This window comes from Bos grunniens, chromosome 11, assembly GCF_055505025.1.
Source record: "Bos grunniens cultivar Pamir isolate PY7600 chromosome 11, Bosgru_T2T1.0, whole genome shotgun sequence".
Classification (NCBI taxonomy): Eukaryota; Metazoa; Chordata; class Mammalia; order Artiodactyla; family Bovidae; genus Bos; species Bos grunniens.
This window is the reverse complement of record NC_141175.1, coordinates 1,260,482-1,283,086: the sequence shown is the minus strand read 5'-3', so window position 1 is coordinate 1,283,086 and position 22,605 is coordinate 1,260,482. Positions and strand designations below refer to the sequence as shown.

At 49.3% G+C, this 22,605-nt stretch overlaps 1 protein-coding gene across 30 annotated transcripts in view; it reads right to left on the bottom strand.

Moving 5' to 3' along the window:
- PNPLA7 (patatin like domain 7, lysophospholipase) overlaps positions 1–22,605 on the bottom strand; it is a 79,029-nt gene that overhangs the window by 40,027 nt on the left and 16,397 nt on the right. For 10 of the 30 annotated variants that reach the window (XR_015136016.1, XM_086323953.1, XM_086323955.1 and 7 more), the window contains 6 exons: positions 12,128–12,256; positions 11,567–11,647; positions 10,575–10,692; positions 9,938–10,078; positions 5,684–5,784; positions 5,417–5,563 (listed from right to left, as the gene is read on the bottom strand). Coding sequence is in view for 24 of the 30 variants with exons in the window: in XM_086323953.1 (XP_086180079.1) it covers positions 5,417–5,563; positions 5,684–5,784; positions 9,938–10,078; positions 10,575–10,692; positions 11,567–11,647; positions 12,128–12,256 (717 nt within the window). In the remaining 6 variants the exon portion in view is untranslated. Of the gene's footprint in view, positions 1–5,416; positions 5,564–5,683; positions 5,785–9,937; positions 10,079–10,574; positions 10,744–11,488; positions 11,648–12,127; positions 12,257–22,605 lie in introns of all 30 variants that reach the window. The other 20 variants (XR_015136014.1, XR_015136015.1, XR_015136019.1 and 17 more) reach the window with 5 other exon arrangements.

Here is a 22,605-nt window from a genome sequence, read left to right as displayed (position 1 = left end):
ACAAATTCTTATAACTAATAAGCAATTTTAGCAAGGTTATAGGATGCAAAGTTAACACACAAAAGTCAATTGTTTCCCTAAATACTAGCAATGGATAGTGGGATTTGAGATTAAAAACACAATAACATTTATATTAGCACGCCTCAAAATGAAATAGTTAAGTATAAATCTAACAAAATATGTACAAGATCTCTATGAAGAAAACTATTTTATGTTTATGGAAAAGAAGACTCAATATTGTCATGATGTCAGCTCTTCCAACTGGACCTACGGATCAGTGCATCTCAGTCACGACCACTGCCAGTTATTCTGTTGTTGTCGTTCAGCTGCTGAGTCGTGTCCGACTCTGAGACCCCATGGACTGCAGCATGCCAGGCTTCCCTGTTCTTCACTATCTCCCAGAGCTTGCTCAAACTCATGTCCATTGAGTCCGTGATGCCATCCAACCATCTCATCCTCTGTCACCCTCTTCTCCTCCTGCCCATGGACAGCAAGGAGATCAAACCAGTCCATCCTAAAGGAAATCAACTGTGAATATTCATTGGAAGGACTGATGCTGAAGCTGACCACTTGATGCAAAGAGCCAACTCATTGGAAAAGTTATACTGTGGATATTGAGAAACTGATTGTAAGGTCTACACGGAGAGGCAAAAGACCCAGACAGCCGACACAGTATTGAAGGAGAGCAAAGTCGGAGGGCTGACAGTGTCCACCTACAAGACTTACTGTGGAGCTGCAGTTACCAAGACGGGGGGCGGGGGGGGCACTGGAGAAATACTGACAAAGAGGTCAATGCAACAAAACACAGAACTGCAAATAGACCCCCAGTAAGTGCAGTCAAGTGGTCTTTGATGCAGGAACAAAGGCAGTAGTTAAATGGAGAAAAGAAAGCCTTGTTAACAGATGGTACTGGGACAACTGGACATCCATGTGCAAAAAATTAATCCAGACACAGACCTTTTACTCTTTAAAAAAAATTAACTCAAAATGGATCACAGACCTAAATATAAAATGTAAAGCTATAAAAATGCTAGAAAGATGACCAAAGGAGAAAATCTAAATGACCTGGGATTGTGTGATGGGCAACAGATATGTGACACCAAAGCCACGATCCATGAAAGAAAGAATTCATAAGATGGACTTTATTAAAATTAAAAGCTTCTGCTTGGTGAAAGACACTGTCAAGAGAAGGAAAAGACAAACCAGAGACTGGGAGAAAACACTTGCAAAAGACACAGCTGATAAAGGACTTTTATCTAAAAATATAAAGAATACTTAAAACTCAACAATAAGAAAACACTATGTTTTTTTAAAAAGGGGCCAAAGACCTTAACAGACCTCTCACCAAAGAAGAATCACAAATGGCAAGTGAGCACGTGGAAAGATTCTCCCCATCGTGTCATCAGAGAGATGCGAACGACAACAGTGAGATATCGCTACACGGTTACCAGACTCGGCCAAGGTCTGCGGCAGTGACGACACCGAGAGCCGGCGAGGACGGGGACGGATGGGGCGCTCGTTCACTGCTGGCGGGGACGTGGGGACGGCACAGCCAGTCTGGAAGGTGCTGCGGCAGTTTCTTACAAAATAAGCGTTTGATACACTCTTACCATATGATCCTGCCACCACATCCCCTTAGTATTTACCCAAATGAGTTTAAAACTTAGGTCTACACAGGCGCATAGCGCAGCTTTATTCGTAATTGCCTAAAGTTAGAAGGAAGCAAGATGTTCTCCAGTTGATGAATGGACAAATAACCTCTGGCCCCTCCAGACAGCGGAATATTATTAAGCACAAAAAAAGACATGAACCACTGAGGTATGAAAAGACATGGAAGAAACTTGGACGCAAACCGCTAAGTCAGAGAAGCCTGTCTGAAAAGGTGGCCTACTCTGCATGCTCTGTGCATCGTATGACTCCAGCTCCACGGCGTTCTGGAAAAGGCGGGACTACGGCACCAGTAAAAGGTCAGGGCTTGCTGGAGGCTGGGGAGGGGTGAGCAGGAAAGCACGGGAGACCTTGGGGCAGCAACACCGCTCCGCGTGAAACAGCAACAGTGGGCATGTGTCAGCCCACCCTGTCCAAGCCCACAGACGGCACGGCCGCAGCGAGCCCCACGGGGAGCTGTGGGCTCTGGGGGATGACGTCTCCAGGCAGGTGCCCCAACTGTGACGAGTGTGACTCCAGAGGAGGGGGTGCGTGCTCTCCGGGGGGCAGCAGGGACATGGGAAACCTCTGCACCTGCTTCATTTTGTTGTAAACCTACAACTGCTCTTCTCTAAAAAATAAAATCTGCTTTAAAAAAATTTTGATAGTGGAAAAAAAACATTTCATGATGATAGTTGAGGAAACATGAAAACTGGTTGAGTGGATTATGTTTTGAGGCCTTTTCAACACTTGAATTGTGAGAATGATATTATGGCTCTGTTTTGAAACAGGGTCCTTAACCTTTAGAGAGGGATGATGTGGAACGATACAGTGTCTGAAATTTTCCAGGCAGAAGACAACTGGAGGAGGGGTTAGGAGCAAAGTAGTAAAAAGACCAGCTGTGAGCAGAGGATTACCGGTTGGGTGACAGATACCTGGGGGTGCATAAGGTTATTTCCACTATCTTTTTACATGTCTAAAGCTTTATATAATGAATAAGAACATAAAAAATAAATTCTGGATGTACCAATTATTGAATATGAAAAATAAAATAATACAAATAAGTTTGTTTAAAATTATTAAAATGAGACTGAGAAAATATCAACTAAAATAATCTGAAAATGTTATTGATGGATTAGATAAATAAAATTTTAAGCATAACTGAGGAATTCTGAAGTCCAGCTTTGGGGCATCTGGTTGGCCAAGACTTCTGGCAAAAGTAAAGAGAATGCCTTTCTGAAGGAAACAATGTCACCTTTGGTCTCATATAATTTCTACAAATAAACACCATGTATAGCACAGTTGCCAAGGAAACCCAGGTCCAGTCAGAGGTGAGACCCCACAAGCCAGGGCCAGAGGGGACACAGGAGGCAGAGCGACTCCAAGGGAGGGCCTCCACAGCAGCACGCACGCACGCGGCTGAAGCACATGGCAGCTGGGCTCGAGGCAGCAGAGCCAAGAAACGGCTGCCAGCATGGCAATGGAGAGCCAGACGCAAGAATTCAATCCCAGCTTTACCAGCAGACCTGCTTCCGTCAGAAGAATTAGTGAACTTAAATAAAAACATCAACATTTCTATTTCTTTCAAAGACTTTTATAAGGAAAATGCAGAAGAAAGCGGAAAAGGCAATGGCACCCCACTCCAGTACTCTAGCCTGGAAAATCCCATGGACAGAGGAGCCTGGTGGGCTGCAGTCTATGGGGTCGCTAGGAGTCAGACATGACTGAGCGACTTCACTTTCACTTTTCACTTTCACGCATTGGAGAAGGAAATGGAACCCACTCCAATATTCTTGTCTGGAGAATCCCAGGGACGGGGGAGCCTGGTGGGCTGCTGTCTGTGGGATCGCACAGAGTCGGACACGACTGAAGCGACTTAGCAGCAGCAGTGGCAGAAGAAAGGGTAAGATTCATAATGGATAAATGAGAACATACATTCATTCGAGTCTCTGAGGGAGAAGAGAGGAAATGGACAGAGGCAATTCTTGGAGAGAGAATGCTGACAATTGGTCAACAATGACTGAGAGACAGACTGAAGAGGCCCACAGAGTCTCGGGCACAATGAGTAACAAGAAACCCGTGCTCAGTGCTGTCAAAGCGACACCGCCTGATCCCAGAGAGCCTGTCTTGGCAGCAACAGGGAGAAGACGAGCATGCTCTCCTCCGCAGACGCTCGGGCCAGAGGCAGAGTGCTGCCGCTGACTTGCCACCAGGGACCCAGCCCAGGAGCCGTGAGCTGTCCCTCAGGAGGCTGAGTCCCACAGGAGGAAGGAGTCGCGCACCAGCCGCAGCCTCCCTCTGCACGCAAGGTAGCTCCCCGCGCCCAAGAACTGGCACGCGTCAGCATCTGAACCAGCCAGCGGAGGCGCCCGTGTGCCCAACGCTGGCCCGAAAGCTGCCCCACTCAGGGGGCTGTGCTGTGCGCGGGTGCAGGCGGCAAAACCTTGGTGGAATCCCCCGGTTCCCGCCCAGGGAGGCCAGGAAAGGAGGCCCCGTGAGCTGAGGGCTGTGGGAGGCCCCGTCCATCCCTGTTTTCTGAGGCTCAAGGAGGGCAGTCCGGCTGCAGAGCTGCGCTGCCCTGTGCGGCACCAGAAGTAAGAGACAAACCGCAGAGGAGTCAGGCCAGATCCCAACAGAGACACTGGAGACAGAGCATGATTCTGAGCCAGCCAGGTAGTCGTGAGCAAAAATACATCAATCCAGTCCTCCCCTGCATCCCGCACAAAAATTAATCCCATCTGCTTTAAAACCTAAGAAAGGTGCAGCAGTAAAGCTTTTTGACAACAATATATAAAAATATTTATGAACCCCAAGTAAGGAAATGTTTCTTAGGCACAAAAAGCACTAACCGTAAGAGAAAAAAGTGATGCTGACTGCATTATGGTTACAAACTTCCATCCACCAAAAAGACCATTCAGAAGGCAAAAAAAGGCAAATCCCAGAGGAGACGACCATGTGCGAGACCTACGCAGCACAGGACTCTAGTTCAGAAACTGGAAAGAAACCCCAGAAGCCTAAAAGTAAATGACAGAGAAATGGGCAGAAGGCTCCACATGCCTCCCCCACCAGAGGCAAAGACAGTAAGATGTGAGAGACCCAGTCCCACTAGCAACCAAGGAGATCGAATTAACGCTAAAAGCCAAGCCCACATCCCCACTTTTATCTAAAATGGAAAAGCCCCCGAATTCTGACTGCTGGCACAGAGCCCTCATCCACTAGCTTGGACAGGACACAGACCACGTGTGACTGAGCTCAGCACTGGCGTGGACGGAGTCTCTGGCCCAGGCAGCAGCGTGGGCGCAGACTCGGAAGACACACAGGACGCGTCCCTCTTACCCAGCACACATGTTGGCGCTGGGCAGCCGTCCCCCGGGGAGCACTAACAGTCTAGTCTGGGACAAGGTGGTTTCATGCTTTTCTGTTTAGAAGGCATGCACAGCTCTTTATGTGAAGGAAAAAGATAAATAAAAAACATGTAAGTGATGAACGCACGTTTTTAACCCTTTGTTAGCATCGTGAGTGGTGCCCTGTTCCCTGTGAGCACCCGGAGGGCAAGGACCCCAGACTGCCCTGGGAGGGGGTCTGTGGAACACCAGCATCAGGACCATCAGGACGCCGTCCTGAGCCCTGCCAGGGGGAAGGGGTAGCCATGGCCACTCCTACGCTGGAACAGCTGACTGAAGAAGCGGGACTTCTGAGGACAGGGTCTCTAGGACAGGCAGACGCCCCCCCACCAACCCCAACCAGAGGAGGCAGCGGGGTCACGCACATCCAGCTTCATCAGGGTGAGCAGGTCCTGTGTGGCGGCTCTGAGGATGGAGTCTGTCTTCTTGCTGGTGACAGACTCGTCCAAGGTACCGTCCGAGTTGGGGAGGACAGCCGATGGGGTCTCTGCAACAACCACACTCTTCTTGGGCTGGAGAAGAACACAGGCAGCGTGATCAGAAGGGTGCGGGTGGCCGGCCAGCCTGGGACCTGACCCAAAACGGGCCAGCAGGGAGCTCCAGCGCAGGGGGCAGGGCGGGGAGCTGCCTACCTTGCTGGCCACAGCGCCCCCGGGGTGCTCCTCTGTGTGCGGCAGGACCCGGGCTCGGTCACACACCACCCTCAGATCTGAGGCGGCACCTGCTGTGGCCCCTGCAAATGGAGGGGAGACTCAGGATGCCACGCTGGTGCCCTGTACACACCGGGTCCTGGGCACCCACCCAGGGCAGGGCTGGCTGAGTGCACAGACCCGTAGGTGACGCTAGAGAAAGAGCAGCCTCAGGCCCTCGCAGAAAGCTGCGGTCACAACCGCACGGCATGCGAAGGACGGCCAGGCCCAGCCCCAGGCAGAGCGGGAGGAGCACGGCGGTCCGCTCCCACTGGGCGGGGGACCCGGGAGGCGGGAAGGAGCAGCTGCGGGTCTGCCTACAGTTTGAGAGCAACTTTGCCTCAGTACCACCCTTCACGGGGCAAATGAATGCAGTTTGTACTTGTATGAAAAAGTAAAAAATGGATTATTAACAGGAACCAGCTATTCCCTTCTCCAGGGAATCTTCCTGAGTCAGGGATTGAACCCGAGTCTCCTGCATTGCAGGCAGATTCTTTACCATCTGAGCCACCAGGGAAGCCCCCTACAAAGACCAATATCCACTAATTTTTTAAATATTATGTTTCATAGGAAAATATTTAAATCTGTACAGAGATTTTCTTATATTAATAAGGTTCTGAAATGTTTAAAACAAACACAGCAGTTAATAACTACTTTTGTCCATCCTAAGAAACTGTGCACTCATAGTATTTTATTATAATAACATTATATACATACCAATATGCTGTACTATTATTTATTATTAATAAGTCAAAGCATTATGATACCAGTATTTGAAAAATAAAACCCAACCACGCTCCCCGTGATAAACACATGCATATATGAAAAGTCATACATTTCTACATTGACCTGCTGTTCTGCTCATACAATCTATAAAACTTTAAAATGTTGAGTATAGCTTGCCAGTTTATGGAATTGGATCTGCAGTTGGTTAAGTCTGTGGATGTGGAGCCTGAGGGCCTACCTGAGGCCATCTGACTGCACTGCACCCTTCAAACGAGGGACTTGGGCCTGGCACCCACTGCAGGTTCTTTAACCAATCCCCTATGGAAGCCAAGGGATGACTGAGTGTATCTCAGATTTTTGCCAGAATCATGTCCTCTAAGAGAGCATTATCTGTACAGACCACAGGAAAGGTAAGTCTGTCCCTATGTGGATGTTAACTAGATATATTCATGGAACTGGATACTTCACACTCAGGTTTTGTTATATATGGATTGCTATTATTTTTAGTTATCTGTTATTTATTTTATCTGAAAAAAAAATCACTAAGCATGTTTTTTATATGGTGGAGCAAATGGATAACACATAGAAGAAATATATCCCAACCCTACCCACTTCAGACAAAGGATTCAATTCTAGGTGAGTATGAAAGATAAAGGCTTCCCTCATAGCTCAGTTGGTAAAGAATCTGCCTGCAATGCAGGAGACCCCGGTTTGATTCCTGGGTTGGGAAGACTGGCTGGAGAAGGGATAGGCTACCCACTCCAGTATTCAAAAGGCTTTCCTTGTGGCTCAGCTGGTAAAGAATCCACCTGCAATGTGGGAGACCTGGGTTTGATCCCAGGGTTGGGAAGATTCCCCAGGAGAAGGGAAAGGCTACCCACTCCAGTATTCTGGCCTGGAGAATCCCATGGGGTCGCAAAGAGTCGGACACGAGCGACTTTCACTTTCACATGAAAGATAAAATGTCAAATCTTACAGGCAGATTTCCTAGACAGGACACAAAATATATTAACCACAAAAGAAAAAATTTGATCAATGGGATTCTTAAAAGATTTCTATTCATCAAAAAATACTATTAAGAGAGTGAAAAGTGAGCAGAAAATATTTTTAATACATACATGCAACAAAGAGCTCATACAGAGAATAGCTAAAGAACTCTTATAAATCAGTAGGAAAATGAAAGGTAAACTAAGTGAAAAAGGCCAAAAGGCAATAAAAACCCTATCCCCAAGGAGATGGAAGACCCTCAGATTCACAGGTCGTCAGGAAGATGGGGCGGCAGCCACAGCAAGGCCTGGCTGCCGCGCACAGGCGCCAAGTGAGAGAGGAAGGCTTCCTGGGAGCGCGGGGGCCTCTGAGCTGCACGGTCCCCAGCGGCGTGGCCTGTGTGCTGACTCTCCGGCAAACGAGGCCAATGAGCACCTGAGTGGGGCTGAGAACCAAACTGCTGGAATTTAAATACAAACAACCACATGTGGCAGGTGGCCACGTCCTGGACCGTGCAGACTGGAGCAACCAGACAGTGTTGTGACACTGGTGAGGTGTCTTTGTCTTGTGTCACAGGCGAGCACTAGGAACCCCCAGCAGCGCCTCCCAAGCTAAACACAGCACACCTGCCCTCGTCACTTGGCAGTTCCAAACAAACAGATAACACATGTCCCATGGACACACGGGTACCGTGTGTGTTCACAGTGAGACAACGCTTCACACTGAGAATGGTGTGTTGCCACATGGCACTTTGAGGCCACAAACACCAGGCTGAGCAGAAGCCAGACTCAAAGCCAGTCTCAGGGTTCAGAGGTCAGGGGAATGCGAGGGCACAGGATGACAACTGCACTTTGCTGAAAGGAACTGCAGGGTCCCCAACCGGGGTCCCTTCTGGCTGCTGGCCTCACAGGGGAGCTCAGTTTAAGCAAATTCATCCAGAGTCCCCGAGGGCTTGCACATTCTGTATGCACTTTACACAACCATAAACAGTTTATGAAAATAAAGAATAATTTGCTAATTGTGAAGAAACAGATAAATACACAAACAGAACGTAGAGATTCCTCAACAGTAGCTCCAAGTAATGAAGCATCCAGGACAAGCATATCCCCAGACAAAAGCAGGTGGGTAGCGAGCAGCCAGGAGCCGGGAAGTGATGGCTGACGGGTGGGGGTTTCTCTACCAGGTGACGAAAATGTGTTGGAATTAGGTAGTGGAGGCTGATGTTCAACTTTGTGAAAATACTGAAAACCACTAAAATTGTATACTTTAAAAGGGATTCCAGTGGTTAGGACTCCACGCTTCCACTGCAGAGGGTACAGGTTCAGACCCCCTGGTTCGGAACTAAGATCCTGCAAGCCATGTGGCGTGGCCAAAATAAATAATTAAAAGGGTGAATTTTATGATAAGTTAATTTTACCTCAAGACAGTTGACCAAAAAAAATTCTATGTAGATACAGAAAGGAAGGGTGATACCGAATGAAGATAGCCCTAGGAAAACGCATCAGAAAAGTGAAAGATTGTTTTGTGAATGGGGCTGGGTAAAAAAAGCTAAATTTCCTACCCTGAATATAACGTAAGAGGGAACCATGAGGAAAGAAAGACTTCCACATGGGAAGTGAAACTGAAAAGCCACCAGACAAGAATCCAGAAGAGTGTGTTTATATCCAATAAGAAGGGGAAGCAAGTGAGGCCCAGAACACAGCCACAGGGCAACAGCTGGTTTCCAGATACGGACACCGAGGGTCTCTGTCCCAAAAACAGAGGCCGGGAGAAGGCATGTGGACGTTAAAACTGATGGGAGATCTCTATCTGGAGCATACGAAAAATTTATGCAAACCAACAAAACAAATTCAGGAAACCCGCAGAAAATGGGCAAAGAGTATAAACAGACAGTTCTTAAAGAGGAACCCAAACAGCTCTCCAACACACCAGGAGGCGAGTAAAGCTGCCAGCAACCCAGGACACACAAGGGAAGACAGGACAGAGCCATCCTCGGGGGCACCATCAGCGTCCCACGGCCGGGACACACGGAGGGCAATCACGCGCTGCAGGCCTCATCGGCCAGCTGAGGTCACAGCGAGGTCCCCAGCAGGGAGGTGCCTGGGAGAGGGGAGAGAGCTCACTGCTCACCAGAGGTCGCAATGAACCCTCTCTGCAACCGAGACCCGACAAGAAGACAAAGCAGACAGCAGAGAGGGCTGGTGCGGGCACCTCGTGGGGAGGGAAGCTGAGCGATGGCTGGGGCACCAAGGAGACAGTGGAGGCAGCAGCCTGCTAGCACAGCCCAGATCAGGGGCAAAGGGAGGGCAGCAGTCAGCGATTACAGCAGGGCTGTGCAGGGCCCAGCCGGGGAAACACCCTGGACACGAGGCTGAGGGAGGGATGCAGGGCCACTGAGGCTTCCCACGGAGGCCAGGACGCAGGTGCAGGGGCCCCTGGACCCAGAGCACGCTGGCCATCTGGGTGGGTCAGAGGGTCCTTTACCTGCGGGAGCCGAAGAGGCCTGGATGCCAGCCTGGGCCTGGCTGAGCTCGGCCGCCACCTCTTCGTGGACAGAAGGTAGCAGGACGGAGTGGCTCCTCTTGGGCAGAGGGCCACAGACTGTGGCGTGGCTGCCCCCACGATCTGCTGGGAGGAGCCAGCATGAGGCAAGGTCTCTGTTCCCAGAGTGCACAGACCACACGCCTGGAGGCCTGGGGACAGCCCCCGGTGGACCCTGCCACCTGCCCCCGCACCTGTCTGGCCCATCACCCGTGCCCACCTGCTCAGGCAAGTGGCAAGTGAGCGCCAGCCCTGGCTGCCCTCCCAGGTCTGCCGCCCAGCTCTGAGCACCCCCGAAGAGCCTGGCCAGTCTGCCCCCCCAGCCCCCGCTCGTCATTCATAAACAGGTAGGGCCCAGAGCAGTCAGTGTGCCTGTACGGCACCATCATCCCAGAGGGGCCTCCCAGGAGACAAGGCCAGCCAACAGTTTCCTTCCTCAAACCCACGCTCCCTGAGCGCTCAGAGGGCACAGCTGGGGGCCCGCTGGTTTCCTCCTAGGAGGAGTGGGGGGGCAGGATGTGTGTTGGGGGGGACAGGTGGTGACCCGAGGGCAGGAGGCTGGCCCCGGGGCGGGCAGGACCTGGGCCGCAGGGCTCCTGGGGCCGAGGTGGCCTCTCCTCCAGATTGCAGCTCGTCAGCTTCTTGGCCTTCCCGGCAGCCACGCTGGCCACAGACACGAGCGGGATGGCCTGGCTCTCCTGAGATGGGGAAAGGCAGGGCTGCCTCAGGAGCGCTCCCGGGGCAGCCTCCTGTGAGCGGGGAGACACCAGGCTTCGGCAACTGGAAGGGAGGCAGTAACCAACCAGGGCACCGGCGACGCAGAAAGAGGAGGGTTTAAGGCAAGAAAGGCCCAGCTTGCTGTTGTCCTGACAACTCCATCATGTTTAAACAGTGTCAAAACTGTCAGAACCTTAATACGCTTCATTAAGATGAGACATAACGCGGGAAACATAGGATACGCCCTGATGTATCAGCAAAGGGAGATGTGAGAACCGGGAGCGTTCCCAAGTGCGGTGTGGAGGCCAAGTGAACACCCGCTCAGCCTGCAGGCCCACGGGCCCGTCGGAGTGTGGCTCACGAGGCTCTGGGACCCCCTGGCCCCCACGTCATGCTTATCGCTCACCAGAACTGAGGGGGCGAAGCAGCTTCTCCCACCCCAAAGCCATCAGCTCAATCCATTGGCCTCAACTGAGGCAGGGTCGAGGGCAGGGCACGCTGCCCCAGGGGCCCTCAGGAGGGGCCCAGGGCAAGGGGCAGGCAGGGGGCACAACTCCGCTGGTGGGGGTCGTCTAGGTGCAGGTCGGGTGAGGAGCTGGAAGGGCAGCCACGTGCACAGAGCAGGGGGAGCAGAGAAGCGGAGTTCGGCCAAACCACAGGCCCTCCTGGAGGGCAACCGTGTGGGCATGGGGCCCACAGACAGGCAGTGCATCCCCAGGAAGCCCCCAAGACCCAACGGGCGGGACAGGCTCAGCATTGGGCCCCAGGAGACCTCACCCCGGCCTGCGTGCTGGCCCGCCCCTTGAGGCAGAAGCGGCTGTCCCGCGGACCCGTGGTGGGTGCCGGCACACTCACGGGATTGAAGAGCTCCGTGGTCAGGCCCAGGTAGTTGTGCAGAGCCAGAAAGGTGACCCTCTGCAGCCGCACCATGATGATCTGCAGAGAGACGGGCCAGCTGAGCGGGATGGGCCTCCCCAAGGGCTGAGCCGACCTCGCGGGCCGGAGAGCCCCTGGTGGAGACAACCCAACCCGCACGCAAGGTGTGGGCACGGGCCAGAAGGAACCTGCATTGCTTCTGCAAGTTTCTAAAATTACTTCAAGACATTTAATAATAACAAGAGTTCTTTTGGGACATGGTAGGTAATCTGAAGACCTCATTGAAGCTATCAATATTAATTTTTATAGCAAAATATGTATTACAAGTTTTTAAAAAAAAATCTTAGTTCTTCCGACACTCACCCTGAACCCCATGTCGCCAGCACTCAGTCCTGCCAGTGAAGTCACTTCCACTACTGTGGACCTGTCTTGTGGCCCCGGGACTCAGTAAACCGATGATGAGATACTCAGGGCCTCGACCCTGGGCCCCTCCCTGAGACGGCCAGGGCACCAGACAGACTGCCTGGAAAAGTGGCTCACCTGCACCACCCTCACCAGCGTTTCAGGGTATCTCTCAAACACTCCTTGAAAAGCTGTAGCCGGGAGCCGGAGGATGGTGGAGGGGACGGCAGCGCGGGCGGACACAGTTTTGTACGGCGCGGCGTGGCCCTGCAACGACAGCCCCAGTCAGCCCGCGCCGGCCGGCCCCAAGACGCAGAGCCTGGTCCCCCTAGACCTCATGCAGCCTCAAGCATCACAGCTCTCAGCTCCCCGCTCTCCTAGGCCTCTGGCAAGGCCACTTGGAGCCAGGATCACCCACCCAACGAGCCTGCGGAGCCCTGCCTGGCCACCAGCGCAGCTGCAGGTGGCCAAGGACCGACTGGGCGCCACTTGGGAACTGGCGGGTGCTCGACAGCAAAGCTGACTTTTTCGGTCTGTTATCATTCCTGGGCAGTGACCTTGGCCCTTTCTGGCTTGCAGTTCTGAGTCCTGCCACCACCTCTCCTCTGAGTGCCGCTTCCAGGCAACCACTAGCTTTTTTCTGAACTGATGTTTTCCTTTGTCAAAGTATCACATAAGTGGAATCACACAGGGCCAGGCTCCTTCCACTGAGACAACACACTTGAGGGTCATCATGCTGTTGGTATACCAGGAGTCTGTGCCGTTTGCTGATGAGAACCAGCCTGTTCTACGGCTGCATCAGTTTCCTCACGCACCTAGCATATGCATGCTTGCATGCTCAGTCGCTTCAGTCACATCTGACTCTGCAGCCTCATGGACTGTAGCCCGCCAGATTCTCTGTCCACAGGGTTCTCAGGCAAGAATACTGGAGTGGACTGCCATGTCCTGGTACAGGGGATCTTCCTGAACTGGAAATCAAACTCACAACTGCCTGTGTCTCTTACCTTACAGGCAGATTGTTTACCCACTGAGCCACCTGGGAAGCCCTATGCATCCAGCAGGTGAAGGACATTTGGATCGTTCCCAGTATTGGCAATTACAGATAAAACTAATATGAATATTTCCATACCGGATTTTGTGTGAACAAAGTTTTCATTTTCCTTGCTAAATACTGTGGAATTATTTACCAAAACCACAGCTAAAGTTGGAGTTGGAGTGGGGGCTGACCTGTAAGCGGGGCGCTCACACCTACCACCATGTCAGTTACCACCCACGTCAGTTACCCGAGAGACGAAGAGGCCTCTGCCTGCATCTTGGCTGGGAATTTGCCTCTACCTGTCCTCCGGCCATAAGGCTGAGCACGGAAGAACTGATGCTTTCCAACTGTAAAAGACTCTTGAGAGTCCCTCGGACTGCAAGGAGATCAAACCAGTCAATCTTAAAGGAAATCAACCCTGAGTATTCACTGGAAGGACTGATGCTGAAGCTCCGACACTTCTCGACCCCGTGGACGGCAGCCTGCCTGGTCCCCGCCCTTCACTACCTCCTGGCGTCTGCTCACTCCAGTCCACTGAGCCAGTCAAGTCCACTGATGACATCCAGCCACCTCGTCCTCTGTCGCCCCTTCTCCTCCCACACTCAGTCTTTCCCAGCATCAGGGTCTTTTCCAATGAGTCAGCTCTTTGCATCAGGTGGCCAAAGTATTCGAGCTTCAGTTTCAGCAACAGTCCTTCCAATGAATACTCAAGGTTGATTCCCTTTAGGATTGACTAGTTTGAGCTCCTTGCTATCCAAGACACTTGCTCTCAAAAGTCTTCTCCAGTACCACAGTTCAAATGCATTGGTTCTTTGGCACTCAGCCTTCTTTATGGACCAATTCCCGTATTGGTACATGAAAGTGAAAGTTGCTCAGTTGTGTCCAGCTCTTTGCGACCCCAGGGACTATGCAGTCCATGGAATTCTCCACGTCAGAATACTGGAGTGGATAGCTGTTCCCTTCTCCAGGGAATCTTTCCGACCCAGGAATTGAACAGGGGTCTCCTACATCGCAGACAGATCCTTTACCAGCTGAGCTACCAGGGAAGCCCAGATTGGTACATGACCACTGGAAAAACCAGAGTTTTGGTTACACGGACCTTTGTTGGCAAAGTGATGTCTCTGCTTTTTAATACGCTGTCTAGATTTGTCATAGCTTTTCTTCCAAGGAGCAAGTGTCTGCATGTCTTCATGGCTGCAGTCATCATCCACAGTGATTTTGGAGCCCAAGAAAAGAAAATATGTCACTGATTCCATTTTTCCCCTTCTATTTGCCATGATGTGGTGAGACTGGATGCCATGATCTTAGTTTTTTGAATGCTGAGTTTTAAGCCAGCTTTTTCACTCTCCTCTTTCACTTTTATCAAGAGGCTCTTTAGTTCCTTCTCACTTTCTGCCATTTGAGTGGTGTCATCTGCATATTTGACACTGTTAGTACTTCTCCCAGCAATCTTGATTCCAGGTTGTGATTCATCCAGCCCAGGATTTCACATGATGTACTCTCCATATAAGTTAAATAAGCAGGGTAACAACATACAGCCTTGATGTACTCCTTTCCCAATTTGGAACCAGTCTGCTGTTCCATGTCTGGTTCTAACTGTTGCTTTTTGACCTGCACACAGGTTTCTCAGAAGGCAGGAAAGGTAGTCTGGTATTCCTATCTAAGAATTTTTCCACAGTTTGTTGTGATCCACACAGTCAAAGCTTTAGCACAGCCAATGAGGGAGAAGGAGATGTTTTTCTGGAATTCCCTTTTTCTATGATCCAACGGATGTTGGCAATTTAATCTCTGGTTCCTCTGCCTTTTCTAAATAAAGCTTGCACATCTGGAAGTTCTCGATTCATGTACTGTTGAAGCCTAGCTCGAAGGATTTTGAGCATTACCTTCCTAGTGTGTGAAATAAGCACAATTGTAGGGTAGTTTGAACATTCTTTGGCGTTGCCTTTCTTTGGGATTGGAATGAAAACTGACCTTTTTCAGTCCTTCGGTCACTACTGTTTTCCAAATTTGCTGACATTTACTACCATTTGCTTTAAGACTCAATATATTAACAGTATGTATTATGGGTGCCCCATGTCCACATGAAAGGAATGTACTTGCTATTGTTGGGATGAGTGTTCAATAAATGTTCACTTAATTAAGCAAGGAGGCTGATGGTGCTGTTTAGATTTTCTACATCTCTGTAGACTTTCTGTCTACCTATCCTACTGATTACTGAAAGAGTGAAGTCATCAGCTATAACTAGGGATCCATTTCTCCTTTCACATCTATAAGTTTCTGCTCCACTTTTGAAATTCCATTCTTAGGAGAACACACATTTGGGGTTGCTCTATCTTCTTGGTGAGTGGTATACCTCACCCCAGAAACATTCTGTGGTCTGAAGTCTACTTTGTCTAACATTAATGCAGCCTTTCGGTTTTGAGTTTTCATGATATAGTCTATCATATTGTTTTCTTTTTAATCTACTTAAGTTTTTATAGCTATAGTAGTTTTATAAAGCCAGCATGTGCTGGATATTGGTATTTCTATCTACACTGATCACCATTTAATTGATGATTAATTGATGACAACATTATTACTGATGTATCTAGGGTTTTTCCTGTGGTCATGTATGGATGTGAGAGTTGGACTGTGAAGAAGGCTGAGCGTCAAAGAATTGATGCTTTTGAACTGTGGTGTTGGAAAAGACTCTTGAGAGTCCCTTGGACTGCAAGGAGATCCAACCAGTCCATCCTGAAGGAGATCAGCCCTGGGATTTCTTTGGAAGGAATGATGCTAAAGCTGAAACTCCAGTACTTTGGCCACCTCATGCGAACAGTTGACTCACTGGAAAAGACTGTGATGCTGGGAGGGATTGGGGGCAGGAGGAGAAGGGGACGACAGAGGATGAGATGGCTGGATGGCATCACTGACTCAATGGACGTCTCAGTGAACTCTGGGAGTTGGTGATGGACAGGGAGGCCTGGCGTGCTGCGATTCATGGGGTCGCAAAGAGTCGGACACGACTGAGCGACTGATCTGATCTGATCTGATCTAGGGTTAGGCTCCAATTTTCTGGGGAATGTTGACATTTTTAGCAAGCTGACTGGGTTCAAACCACAAGTTCTGTCTTACTTCCTGCCTCATCCCACTGCTGTGTGGGGCTGGGTGCCAGCATCTCTGATTTTTGGGTGATGCCTCAAGTGCTTGGCTCCGCTGGCACCAACGCCCCTCAGTCTGAAACCTGGGCTGAGGCTGAGGCTGCATCTTAGCCTGGTTCTCATGGCCGTGCCTGGCCTGTGCCATGCTGCTCTCTGTCTGCCCTGAGACTCTCAAGACCCATGCACACTCTCTCCCATACTGAGAGAGCCCAAGACTGGGCTGCTCTGAGGCAGAGTATTGAGACAGAAGAGGAAACCCAGGGAACTGACCATTCTTGGGCTGCTTTTCCTGTTTTCAATTCCCACCTGCGATCTCCCCACTTTTATTTTTAGCTTCCTGGGTACCTGCTTTGCATTCTACCCAGAGTTCCTGTTGTAATCAGCAGGAGCGAGAGGCTATGATAGCATCATTCTGCCACAGCAGAACTGGAATTCTATTTCATTCTTATTAAAAATAAAATCTCAATGTCTCTCTTCTTTGGAAGCCAGAATGAAGAAGCCTGATAAACTGCCACAGAGAGCAGCACACCCGTGTGGTCAGGCTCACTGTTGCTGCTATTGGACAGCCCTGCTTTACTCGTATGCAAGGCCCTGCAAACAAGAACTCACACAGATAAAACCGAGTGAATGTCCAGTCTCCTGACGTGACTGTCCATGAGTGAACATGGAAAATGCCCCTTCCTCCAGACAGCCCTGCTGGTCGGGAACACTGGGCTCTGGCTCAAGGGGTCCTCGGTGTGTTCTGGGCTTAGTTATATCACTTCTGCCTTGAAGTCCTTTCTGCCTGCTTCAGATCCTTTATACAGAGAAGGCTGTCCTTGTACGAATCCAGAGAAGCCAAAACTCAAAAAGATACATGCACCCCAATGTTGACAGCATCACTCTTCACAATAGTCAGGCCACAGACGCAGCCTCAGCGGCCATCAACAAGTGAGTGGATGAGGCTGTGGGTACACACGCACAGTGGGCACTGCTGTTGTTGCCTAGTCACCAGGTCATGCCCAGCTCTTTGAAACCCCAGGAGTGCAGTCTGCCAGGCTCCTCTGCCCATGGGATTTCCCAGGCAAGAATACCAGAGTGAGTTGCCATTTCCTTGTCCAGAGGACTTTCCCAGACCAGGGAGCGAACCTGTGTCTCCTGCTTGGCAGGCTGATTCTTTACCACTGAGCCCCCCGGGAAGCCCACAGTGGAATCTGCTCAGCCACAAAATAGGAGTGAAGCAATGCCTTGCAGCAACATGGACGGACCAGGGATTACTAGGTAAAGTCAGTCAGAGACAAATATCACGGACTTTATCATGTGGATGAATCCCACACATATGTGGGATTTCTTTTTTAATGATACGAATGAACTTATTTACAAAACAGAAACAGACTCACAGAAAACAGATAGACATAGAAAACAAACTTACGATTGCAGAAGGGGAAATGGGGGAGGGGGACAGCAGGGGCTTGGGGTTAACACGGACACACTCCTATGTACAAAACAGATAAAGCAATGTCCTACTCTGCGGCCCAGGGAGCAATACTCAAAAGGCTGCAATAACCTACGAGGAAAAGGCATCTAGAAAAAGGGACACACACGTATAACTGGGTCACTTTGTTGCACAGCTAAAACTAATGCAACGTTGTAAATCAACTAACCATAATTCAATTTTTAAAAGCCCATAAAAACCAAAAAGTTTTGAGTTCAAAACAATAAGAAAAAGAGAGGAGGTTGATCCATAAAAGATCCACGACCACACCACAAGAAGCAGGAGCCCTAAGCAACACAGAACAGCCACCTGCCAGGCGTCCAACACAGGACCTTGGGGCCAGCTCCAGAGGCCCCGGGAGGCAGCAGCAGAGGCCAAGCCAGGTCACGGCTCGGCCCTCGATGCGCACGCAGCACTGGCTGCTCTGTGGGGAGCAGGCGCGCTCCGCGTGGGCTGACAGGGGTGAGGGTCGCTCTCAGACGCGACCTCACTCCATCTCCAGGCCAGCTCTACAAGACCCGTGCTGGCGGCATGTCTCGCACTCACCAGGGAGCCAAGCAGCCAGGAGACCCCGGGGGAAACAGGGGCGGACATCCCCACAACCCCACCCCCACAAGCCCTAACAGACAGCAACTCTCATCAGTTCCAGAATCAGGGAGAAAAGCGTGTGTGTGTCTGTATCTGTGAGTATGTCTGTGTGTTTAAGGGCAGGGTGGGAAGAGAAAATGACAACTCAACAGCTGACACTAAAAACAGCTCAAACGGACTTGTTTACTTAGGAAAATACTGCCCTCAACCTCACCAAGAAACCTTAAAAGCACAGGTGAGACAGCTGCAGGAGTGTGCACAGGCGTGGCACACACCTACACATGTCTACAAATGTCTCCTGTGGCACTGGCCACCATGGGAAATAGTCACAAAAGCTCGTCAGCGAACAACGAGCAGATCAAAGGGTAGCGAGCAGACAATGGAACTGGAACAACACGTCTCCATGGAGGGATGGTAACCCCCACAGACCAGGGCGCTGCAGAACCGTGCAGAGTACGACCCCGCCGGCGAGCTGGTCACGGCAGTTATACCACACTCTGTAGAATATCAGGGCAAGTCAGAAAAGCAGCTGCCTCCTAGGAAAGGGTGGAGAGAAGCGGAAAGGTACTGAGAGCTTACAGCCACCCTGAGCTACAGGGCCATCACTGTCTCACCTGCTGACAGCTGACACACCCGCTTCCTGCATTGTGCTTTTGTATATATCTGAAATATTTCATAACACATTTGTAAAAATTAAAACAATGGGGCAGTGGGACTGGAGGAAAGTGTTCAAAAGGTGCAAGACTCCACGTACAAGATAAACGAGCACCACACATTTCCACAGTTCACACGCACTGGCTGTGTAGCCAGGTCAGAGGTGGATTTCCCTCTCACATAACTGGACTGTTGGTAACACGACAGGCCCAGATCTGAGAGAGGGAAGCAAACAAGCAGAGTCAAGAAACTTAGAAAAGCCAGTGGTGACACAGGGAGCAAAGAAAATCTCGTCTTACTTCATCGGTAAAAAAAATATTGAGAGGAAAAAAAAGCTCTCGAAATAAAAAACATGACGACAGGAGAAAGGGAGCCCCACACTGTTGGTGGGGAGGCGACTGTGCAGGCGCCATGGGGAACCGTATCACTGTCGGTGGGGATGCGAGTGTGCAGGCGCTCCCACACTGTCGGTGGGGATGCGAGTGTGCAGCTGCCATGGAGAACCATATGGAGGTTCCTTAAAAACTAAAATAGAGCTACCATATGATCCAGTAATCCCACTCTTGGCCAAAGATCTGGAGATAACTCTGGTTAGCAAAGACATACACACCCCAGTGTTCACAGCAGCCAAGACATGGGAAGCCTAAATGTCCATCAGCAGATGAACGGCTACAGAAGATGTGGAGTGTGCGGTATTCACACACACACACAGACAGAGTATTACTCAGTCATAAGAAAGGGCAAAACAATGCCATTAGCAGCAACACAGATGAACCTAGAGAAGATCATGCTAAGTGAAGGAACTCAGAGGGGGAAAGACAAATATCGTATGGCATCACTTACATGTGAAATCAAAAAAATGACACCAATGGGCTTATTTACAAACAGAAACAGATGCACAGACATGGGAAAGGGAAAAGGCGGAGGGGTTAGGAGTTTGGGAGTAACATATACATACTACTATATTTAAAATACCACAGAATGATTGTTCGTTTTCAAAGCAAACCATTCAACATCACAGTAATCCAACTGTGGTATTTGTAAATACCACAAATACAAGTCCAACTTCAGTGGTTGGGTATATCCCAACCACTGAAGCCAAAGAAGCTGCAATTGACCAGTTCCATGAAGGCCTACAAGACCATCTAGAACTAACACCAAAAAAATAAAAGATTTCCTTTTCGTCATAGAGGACTGGAATGCAAAAGTAGGAAGTCAAGAGATACCTGGAATAACAGGCAAGTTTGGTCTTGGAGTACAAAATGAAGCAGGGCAAAGGTTAACAAGTTTGATCAGGAGAACACACTGGTCATAACAAATCCTTTCCCAACAACCTAAGAGATGACTCTACACATGGACACCACCAGATGGGCAATACTGAAATCAGATTGATTACATTCTCTGCAGCTGAAGATGGAGAAGGTGTATACAGTCAGTCAGCAAAAACAAGACAGGGAGATGACTGTGGCTCAGATCATGAGCTCCTTAGGGAAAATCACTACCATTCAGGTATGATCTAAATCAAATCCCTTATGACTGTACAGCGGAGGTGACGGATAGATTCAAGGAGTTAGATCTGGTAGACAGAGTGCCTGAAGAACTATAGGGAGGTTCGTGACATTGTCCATCCTAAAGGAGATCAGTCCTGGTGTTCACTGGAAGGACTTACATTGAAGCTGAAACTCCAATACTTTGGCCACCTGATGCAAAGAGCTGACTCATTTGAAAAGACCCTGATGCTGAGAAAAATTGAGGGCAGGAGAAGAGGACGACAGAGGGTGAGATGGTTGGATGGCAACACCAACTCAATGGACATGAGTTTGAGCAAGCTCCGGGAGTTGGTGATAATAAGACAGGGAGGCCTGGCGTGCTGCAGTCCATGGGGTCACAAAGAGTCAGACACAACTGAGCGACTGAACTGAACTCAACAGGAGGCAGGGACCAAACCCATTCCAAATAAAAAGAAATGCAAGAAGGCAAAGTGGTTGTCTGAGGAGAGTATACAAATAGCTAAGAAAAGAATCGAAAGGCAAGGGAGAAAGGGAAAGATATACCCGTCTGAATGCAGAGTTCCAAAGAACAGCAAGGAGAGATAAGAAAGCCTTCCTCAGTGATCAGTGCAAAGAAATAGAGGAAAATAATAGAATAGGAAACACTAGAGATCTCTTCATGAAAATTAGAGATACCAAGAGAACATTTCATGCAAAGAAGGCCACAATGAAGGACAGAAACAGTAAAGACCTAAAAGAAGCAGAAAAGATTAAGAAAAGGTGGCAAGAATACACAGAAGAACTATATAAAAAAAAGTCTTAATGACCCAGATAAACAGTGGTGTGGTCACTCACCTAGAGCTGGACATCATAGAGTGTGAGGTCAAGTGGGCCTTCGGCAGCACCACTATGAACAAAGCTGGTGGAGGTGATGGAATTCCAGCTGAGCTATTTCAAGTTCTAAAAGATGGTGCTGTGAAAGTGCTGCACTCAATATGCCAGCAAGTTTGGAAAACTCAATAGTGACCACAGGACTGGAAAAGGTCAGTTTTCATTTCAATCCCAAAGAAGGGCAATGTCAAAAAATGTTCAAACTACCTTGCAATTGGGCTCATTTCACATGCTAACAAAATTATGCTCAAAATTCTTCAAGCCAGGCTTCAGCAGTATATGAACTGAGAACTCCTAGACGTTCAAGCTGGGTTTTGAAGGCAGAGGAACCAGAGATTAAATTGTCAACATTGGTTGGAAAATGGAGAAAGCAAGAAAGTTCCAGAAAAACATCTACTTCTGCTTCACGGACTATGCTAAAGCCTTCGACTGTGTGGATCACAACAAACTGTGGAAAATTCTTAGAGAGATGGTAATATCAGACCACCGTATCTGTCCCCTGAGAAACCTGTATGCAGGTCAAAAAGCAACAGTTAGAACCAGATATGGAACAATGGACTGGTTCCTAATTGGGACAGGAGTATCTCAAGGCTATATATTGTCACCCTGCTTATTTAACTTATATGTAGAGTACATCATTCAAAATGCTGGACTGCAAGAACCAAAAGCTGGATTCAGGATTTCTGGGAGAAATATCAATAACCTCAGATATGCAGATGATAGCACTCTTAACAACAGAAAGTGAAGAGATACTAAAGAGCCTCTTGATGAGAGTGAAAGAGGAGAGTGAAAAAGCTGGCTTAAAACTCAATACTCAAAAACCTAAGATCATGGCATTTGGTTCCATCACTTCATGGTAAATAGATGGGTGAAAAAGCGGAAGCAGTGGCAGATTTTATTTTCTTGGGCTCCAAAATCACTGTGGACAGTGACTACAGCCATGAATTAAAAGATGCTTGCTCCTTGAAAGAAAAGCAGAGAGACATCACTTTGTCAACAAAGGCTCGTATAGTCAAAGCTATGGTTTTCCAGCAGTCATGTATGGATGTGAGAGTTAAACCATAAAGATGGCTGGGCACCAAAAAATTGATGCTTTTGAACTGTCGTGCTGGAGAAGACTCTTGAGAGTCCCTTGGACTCCAGGGAGATCAAACCAGTCAATCCTAAAGAAAATCAACCCTGAATATTCATTGGAAGGACTGATGCTGAAGCTGAAGGTCCAATATTTGGGCCACCTGATGTGAAGAGCCAACTCACTGGAAAAGACCCTGATGCTGGGAATGATTGAGGGCAAGAGGAGAAGGGGGAGGCAGAGGATGAGATGGTTGGATGGCATCACTGAC